The sequence below is a fragment of the Eublepharis macularius genome, chromosome 6, assembly GCF_028583425.1.
Source record: "Eublepharis macularius isolate TG4126 chromosome 6, MPM_Emac_v1.0, whole genome shotgun sequence".
Taxonomy (NCBI): domain Eukaryota; kingdom Metazoa; phylum Chordata; class Lepidosauria; order Squamata; family Eublepharidae; genus Eublepharis; species Eublepharis macularius.
In genome coordinates this window covers 107540566-107548858 of record NC_072795.1, presented here as the reverse complement: position 1 = coordinate 107548858, position 8293 = coordinate 107540566, and the positions used below count along the sequence as shown (strand labels likewise).

Genomic DNA, 8293 nt, shown 5'->3' with positions numbered 1-8293 from the left:
GCTAAAATGACAAAACTGAGGCTATCGTACTTTGGTCAAATCATTAGAAAACAAGATTCTCTGGAAAAGTTGATAATGCTAGGAAAAGTGGAAGGCATAGGAAAAGAGGAAGACCTAAAACGAGATGGCTTAACTCAATAAAAGAAGCCATTTCCTCCATTTTGCAGGATCTGAGCAAGCTTGTCAATGATAGGACATTTTGGATGTCTTTCATTCATAGTGTCACCACATACCCAATCATGCCCTCCTCATCCTACACAAACTCCTGCCAGGATGCCCCTCAACTCAGTAAGTAGGGGGCACAGCCTGGAGCTCTGTCTCAGAGCTCCCTGCCATACGAACTTAGAGTGCGAGGCACTTCAGTTGTGGGAAAAGGACAGAGTGGGCAAGTACTTAGCACTTACTTATACCACTGGGGAGAGCAAAGTCCAGAATGTTTTCAGACCCCTAAAAGCATGTGCCTTGGGTGGGTCTCCTGGACACCCCCCCAGCATGGGCCTATAGAGACTTCTGGGGTGCTGCAGACTTGACTATGGTTGACTGAGGCTGTGCCTTTGCCAGCGCAACACATGTCTCTTTTTTTCCTTCATGGAAGTGGCTATCCAATGGGAGACCTGGGTGCATGGCCATTCCAGTTTCTTTTACTTTGCTTTGACTGCATTTTCAGCCGGGCTCCTAAAGCATTCTTCCTAAAACAGCAGTTCGACATGGGAATCTGCCTTGCTTGTGAAATGCAGCACTAGGTATGGCTCAGACTGCCTCCAGAAGCTGACAGCTTGGGTCCTTCATGTTTGGCAGTTCAGTAAAGTCTGGGTTGTTTCACAACTCTCTCCATGTCTGTTTGCTTGTGTGTGGATGACAGTAGCCCCATGCCTATCCCTCCCCAACTCCTCCTTGCCCCCTATCTGTCACTTCCCCTTAGGGCTGCCCTTTCACACCTCTCAGCAGATTGGCTCTGGTTCAGGGATGGTAATTCTGGAGTGTCTCCAGTAGGTTTTCCAGGTGTCAGTAGACCTCTGTTTTGTTCTGCTACACAATAGACCAGTGATCTAGTGGCACCTTGAAGATGGAGCTCACACTTAGCTCCCCACTCCCCTTCTTCCACTTCACACGCTCTGCAGGGGGCTGGGTGCATCTTGGAGGATTGTCCAAGATGGTGTGTCCAAGATGGTGGCTGCTCCTGGAAGGGAAGGGGGGTTCCCTGAGGGAGTCTCAGAGGTGGTCGCACATGTCCCCACAGCACTGCTGGTGTCTGATAAGCCATGTAGATTGTTAGTACATGGGAAGGAACCATTCTCTGGCCTCCCCCATGTTACTGGTGGTGACATCAGAATTACAGCATGGGGTCTTGTCCCTGCTGGCACGTCTCTTAGGAACCTTCTCTCATGGCCGTTGGACTTGGGGGCTAGTCCTGAATGTCAGGGGCTGAGGATTCAAGCCTGGTCTAGGACTTTTGGGACCCTTTGCCTTTCTGTTTTTACTTTTCCAGGGAAAGTGTGTGTGTGTGTTCCTATATCATCAAGTTGAGTGGGAATACACCCACCTGCTACACTAGCAATGCCCGTTAGGCTCTTTCCAGTTACTCAGGGATAGCAACATGATCTTCTGATTGCACTACCAACACTTGGGAGAATCCACGGCCATTTTCACACAGCCAGGCACCCGGAAGATCGTGCGAAACTCACAGCATAAAAATGTCTTCCTAGTGCAATTTCTCAGCACAATCCCATTTAATGGCCCTTTTTCTGATGTCATTGGGCCATTAAAGGGGGATCGTGCCGGGAGATTGTGCTAGGAAGACGCTTCATGCTGTGAGTTTATGCGATCTCCCGGGGTGCATGTGAAAACGGCCCAAGTTTCCAAGAAGGAATCAAATCTAGAAGACAAAGAATACAGATAGTGAGGCATTTAGGTAAGATTGTGGTACTTACCTGTTGGAAATTACCTGTTGGACATTTCCTCACCAGCTGGTTTTCTGGACATAGTGTTGATTATCTATTATTGTAGTAAGAAAGTGTTGAATATTTTTTATTGTGGATATAAGTGTTGTATACCTATTGTTAGGAAGGACTTTGGATATATTTTGTATTATATTTATTGTAAAGTGTTTATTGTAAATTATCTATTGTATTATTTATAATAGCACTTTGAGCACTTTACACCTTTATATACATATAAAAATTCATAAGTAGATTTAAAAATAATATTTCATAGCTATATTTTTGTATTATATTATTGTTCTACTTCCAGTAGGGGGTTGCCCTTGATAGTGGTTAGCAGATCAATTTCCGGAGGTTGCCCTCTCTTTATATGATGTTTCTATAGATACTGGAAAGCTTCCTTTTCTGCCTGTGCCTTGCTGGATTTATCCATTGGCATATCTCCCTGTGGAATTCATTCAGGATCAGGCTATGCCAAGTGCCGCTGAAGTTATGTGGCATCTGGGCACCATTTAGGATTGCACTGCCCATTTTCTACAAGTGATATTCCAAATATTCAGCAGTAGAAGGAGAGAATAACAAACTGCTGCACCCTGTGCTACCTTAATACATGTATGATTTTGCTATCTGAAAGATAGGGAAAATAGAAAACACATGTTTTGTAGTAATAAAAAAGTAAGTTATTTGGACAGAAACAGTCCCATACAGTCCCACTAGGAGCCACAGCATATTTAGATACCATTGAATTGTTCGATAGTGTATTACCATCATACATGTTAATTGTGGACAAAAATATTAAATGATAAACATATATTGAAACTATATGTTTATTCCCAGCTAGGCAGGGAAATAGACTGCTTGTTTCTTGACCTGTGGGTGTCCTTTGTGGAGAGACTAGCAAAGGTGACTAGAGGGAGTCAGGTCAAGAGGACAGCCGATGCTCTGTTCTGGCTGCTACTATCAACTCTTAGATCAGAATCACCAGAGGAAGGCAAGCGCCAGTCCATGCACAAAGAAGCCCTGGGACCCATGTCCCAATTACCCTGTCAGCTTTGAAGATTCAAAACTCTTCTTAATTCTGACCTGCACCATTTGAAAACCACTGTGTTAGAATTTGCAGGGCAACAACAAGTGAGATGCTTGGTTTTTATATGATGTTTGGGAATCTTTGTCCTAGGGCTTGTAAAGGCTCCCAGCCACGTTCTACCTTCTCCAGCAAAAGGATCTGAGAACCCTTTTCTGCCTGAGACTCTGCAGAATCATTGCCATTCAGAGCCAACAATACCATGGACCATTGGTCTGATTCATTATAAGGCAGCTTCCCATGTTCATGTAGAGATGTATCATTTTGGGAAATCTTGTATTATAGTAAGTTATAGCTGTGATAAGAATAGGCATTCAAGCCTCTCAAACTGGGGAGATGTGTACTTAAGAGAAATTGAAGTGTCTGTTTTATTGAATGGCTATTGTATGAGGCTGAACTATAGTTTCACTAATGTTAAATTGCTTATCAGGATTTAAGCCTTTAAACCAGTTTTGACTGCCTTTGTTCCTTTTATGTTTTTTTGTTTTTTTCCCCGTTATCCTTAAAAACATACTCCAGCTTTTACTTCCAATAAGTCATGTTCACTGACATTTCTAGTGAAATTTGTCGTAAATCTATCTACTTAATTTACTCAAAACATCTAAACAATTGAAATGACAGTTGTTTTTCCTGGATTCCCTATAAGTCATAACTTGTGAAATCTCAAGTTTTAAAAGATGTGCTTGCCTTCTCTGTCCCCACCCCATGGGAATGCCATTTATTTCCACTCCCAGCCTCCCTTGAAAGAAATCTTATTTCCCTTTGAGTGCAATGAATATAAAAAGAGTATGAAAGATCCAGAGAGAAGCCTTAACATCTTGACATGATACTATTGTTTGTGATGTAAATAAGTGCCAAAGACGACACTGCAAATGCACAGATAAGAAAAGTTGACTTCTGGAAGTAGAACGATAGCAGTGACTTTAATGATTTCAGATCGAAGGCAGAACAGATTGTTTTGATGCTGAAAGCTGTTGAGTTGGGCGGTCGGAGGGAGAATCTGTTTGGCTCAGAAATGAAAGAGAGTATTCCTTATGTGACCATAATACCAAAATGCAATCATACAATGGTGACAGTGAGTTAAATCTGATAGATTAGGTAATTTGTGTGTGAGAGAGATCATCACTACGTTGCTGTAAATAATATGTCCAGTACATTTTGTTATGTGTCTTTATCCTGTGTCTTGTCTTTCTCCACTTTTGTTCTTTCCATTTATTGTTTTATTGTGGGTCTTTAAAAAAAGCTCTAGAGCCAGATGAATTGTTGTTTACATAGTCTAAACTTCTCCTTGATTTTCTGTGCATATATTTATGATTAGTGAATTGACCATGCTTTTACAAGGAGTTAATTACAAGGTGATGCCGTTACATACATACTATTTGGTAATTGTTTGGCATATTTTAAATATTCAGAGCTTTTCACTTACAATTCCTGTCTTATCTTCAAAGGTCTTGTGTAGGTTGCTACTAGTGCAAATAAGTGTTTGTGGCTGAGAGAACAGCAGCTTTCCTAAATTTAACACAGTGGGGAAACTAGATTTAAGCAAGAAACTTTGTAGACCTTAACTTGTACTCATAGTCATTCTGGGTCAAACTTCCTATGATATACAAAATCCATGATCAGATCTCCTTATTTTTTTCCCCTTTTACTTCAGAGCAGGCGAGGGGGTGGCTGTCTTAACTGGATTGGAGCACTGGGTGAAGTGGGTTGAACCTTTTCCACTCACCTGTTTTTCCAAGGCAAACCTCCTTTTCCCAACACTGCCTTTTGCCCTACTGTGGGAAAGTTGCTGTTACTCAGTGGGACTAACAACAGCTGTGGGAGGCGGGGGGGGGGGGAGGGCTTGAGAAAGTTCACTTCTTTCCTCATCCCATAGCTTTGACCCATTTTAGAATATCAACTTGTAAGGAGACCTGATTATGTGTGGCCATGGCTCAGTGAGTAGAGCATCTGTTTTCCATGCAGAAAGTCCCTGGTTCAATCCCAGTTGAAAGTCCCAGCATATCCAGTTAAAAGACTGTGGTAATAGGTGATGTGGAAGATCTCCCCCTGAGAGCTGCTGCCAGTCACAGCAGACAATACTGACCTTAATAGACCAGTGCTTTAACGAAATTTTGAAGCCATGGGGGAGGGAAATCCTTTAGGGTTTGGGGGGGGGGGAGTAGGGAATGAAAATGTTGAGGGAAAATGAAATATATACTATACTTTCTTATCAAGCATAAATTTAACTGGTTGGCTGTTATGTTAGACACGATACTGGACTAGATAGACCACAGGTCTGATCTAGCAGGGCTCTTTTTATGTTCTTGTGTAGTAACAGCATAAAATGGGCCATTTCTAACTAAGTATATCGACATGTACTGTTTGGTGTGTTTAAAAGTGTAAATGCCTTTGTTTTCTACATGCAAAATCATAAATATGCCTAGTACTCAAGGCAGAGACAGCTTAAAAATGCTGTACTCTTTGCTACTTTACCATGTGTATCTAAGGTCCCCATTCATGCAAGCTCTTTAATGGTTATGGAGGTAGATGTATTTTTTTAAAGGTTTCACACACCTAAAGGATAAAATGTGGCCTTCTTGCAATTAATTATACTTTTTAATCTGAGTTTTTCAAAACCCATTTTGCTCCAATAGGTTTTTATTATTGTTGTATTGTCGAAGGCTTTTTATTATTTTTATTATTGTTGTTGCATTTTATCTATAAACTTGGGGAAAATAGTTCTTGGGCCAACCCCCCCCCCAAAAAAAAAACAGAAAAAGGGGATGTTTCCACATCCCACCCACCCCAATCTTTAACATCTCTAATGGCCAAACTAGATGAGACATCATCCACCATTTTAAAGAATGAGTTCTCAGCCAGGAACTCCTTCTAATAGTGCTGCTGGGGCCCTCTTTCTGGTCAGGTCCACTGCAGTGCAGGTGGATGAGGAGATCCTGCCTGTCACCAGTGCCATTTTTCTAATCTGAAAGGGTGCCAGGAGGGCATCTGGGCCAAAAAAAACCAGCTCCATTTCATCCAGAAAAAGATGCAGTGGGAGGCAGGATCCCATACCCCTCCAGAACCTTGTGGTCCCAACCAGAACAGGGGCCCACACGGAACAGTTTAAACATGCCACTGGGGAGCTCATTCTTTAAAATGGTGGTGCATCTCCAGGGTGAACCTGGAGTGGCCATCTTGTCTACTTTAGTACTGAGCCTGACTCTGTACAAGGCAGCTTCATGTGTTCCTTCCCACATAGCATGGCCCTATGCCAGTTTTGTGTCAGACATACTCTTTGGTTTCCTCTTGAGTTTTCATCCCTCAGTCATGTGCCCATTACAAGGGCATATTGAGCTGTCATTTTTTTAAAAAAAAGAAGAAGAAGAAAATGATTTAAAGGAAGACACGTGTTTAATGATCTTTTTGGAAAGAACAAGAAATTAACTGTGCAATTCCAGTATGTTTTCTGTTGGAACCACACAAAGATAAATCGTTCTCTCTCTCTCTCTCTCTCTCTCTCTCTCTCTCTCTCTCTCTCTCTCTTTTAGATCTGCTTTGACTGAAGCGTGACATAAAATGTTACAGCAGCTTTGTTTCTCAAAATGGTTAGCAGTAGGGATTGCGGTTTCTGTTGTCTTCATGGATTGTTTGGCCCAGAATGATGATGGTAAGTATGTTTTTATGTTTTTAAAAGAATATCCAAGGTATACCAAGTACTGTTGAAATGGTATACCGAGGATGAGATAGTTAAAACACAAATGGTGAAATGGGCTATAAACTTTAATAAAGAAATAACAATGGAGGCATGGGAATACTTGTGGAAAACTACAATGATGACAACGACATGTATTAATATTAAAGAGAACATTTTCAAAATGATTTATCGTTGGTACATGACACCAAAGAAGATTGCGCTAGGGAACTTGAACACTTCTAATAAATGCTGGAAATGTAGGAAGCATGAGGGCTCCCTCTATCATATGTGGTGGTCGTGTGAGGTAGCTAGGCAGTTCTGGGGGGAAATAATAAGAGAAATGAGTGAAATTTTACAGTTTCAAATAAATAAGAACCCAGAACTCCTGCTGCTAAACTTGGGAATGGAGGGAATTCCAGCCCATCATAGGACGTTGATATTTTATATGACTGCAGCAGCTAGACTTTTGTATGCGCAGAAATGGAAAGTACAAGAAGTGCCAACTATTGAAGATTGGATCTACAAATTGCTGTATATGGCTGAAATGGATAAGATGACAAGAAAACTGAGAGATCTGGACTCAGGGCAGTTTAACACAGACTGGGAGAAGCTGAAACAATATCTGGAGAAAAAGTGGGAGGTGGGAGGAAAACTGTGGCAGTTTGAGAACTACTGAAGTATAATAAAAGTATAAAAGAGAGGGGTGACTTTACCGGGGGAGGAAGAGAAATGTGAATTTATAAGCAGTTAGATTAATTAATTGATTGAGATATATATAGATATGTAAAGGTTAATTGATAGAATATTGATAGAGAATAATTAACGGTTTAAACATGAGGATTGAGTAATTAACAATATTTTTTTTTTTTACTTGATAAGACTTATATGCACCAAACTGAATGTATAGAAGAGTTAAAACGACTGATTATGGGATGAGTTATATAGAAATACTATAAAAAGAAGAAATGATTAATATATAGAGAACAAATCAAATTGTTTGATTTAAATGTGGGAAACTTTTATGGTTTATGATATATAGAAATACTCAAAACTGGAAAATGGGATAAATTGTTTATCTAAAGAAGTATAGTTTGGATGTATAATAAGTAAAAGAGTTAAAGATGTACTGCTTAATATAATGGAGAATATATATTTGTTTTAGAAAGAGGAAGTTAATAGAAGTAAGGGAAAAGGGACAGAGGGTGGGAAAGCTGTTGGAAGTCAACAAAAGGGGGGGAAAGGGAGGGGGTTAGAAACGAAAAATTTAGGGGAAAATTGAATGTAATGGAATGTAAAAATATTAATGTTCTAACCCAATAAAAAATTTTTAAAAAAAAAAGTATGTTTTTATGTGCTATGCAAATTCTTTTCAAGTCATGCAAGGGAAAAAAGGTCTATCAGAACAGCCATGAATGCACAGAAGTACTATCCCCACCTCCTAAATAGGTGATGCGGGATTTGTGAACTGGCTAAATAGCCAATCTGGCATAGGCCGTTTCCACATGCTGTTAAAGCAATGGGCTACTTACTGAATGCTGGCGTTTTTTTCCACAGATTCCAGATGCCTCCAATTTCAAAGTGGAAGCAGGCAGT

The 8293-nt window shown here is 40.5% G+C and overlaps 1 protein-coding gene across 2 annotated transcripts in view; it reads left to right on the top strand.

Moving 5' to 3' along the window:
- Positions 1-6582: 6582 nt before the first annotated feature.
- Positions 6583-8293, top strand: part of PCDH15 (protocadherin related 15) — a 521765-nt gene continuing 520054 nt past the window's right edge. For both annotated transcript variants that reach the window (XM_054983659.1, XM_054983658.1), the window contains exon 1: positions 6583-6673. In XM_054983659.1, the coding sequence (XP_054839634.1) occupies positions 6583-6673 (91 nt within the window). The remainder of the gene's footprint in view (positions 6674-8293) is intronic.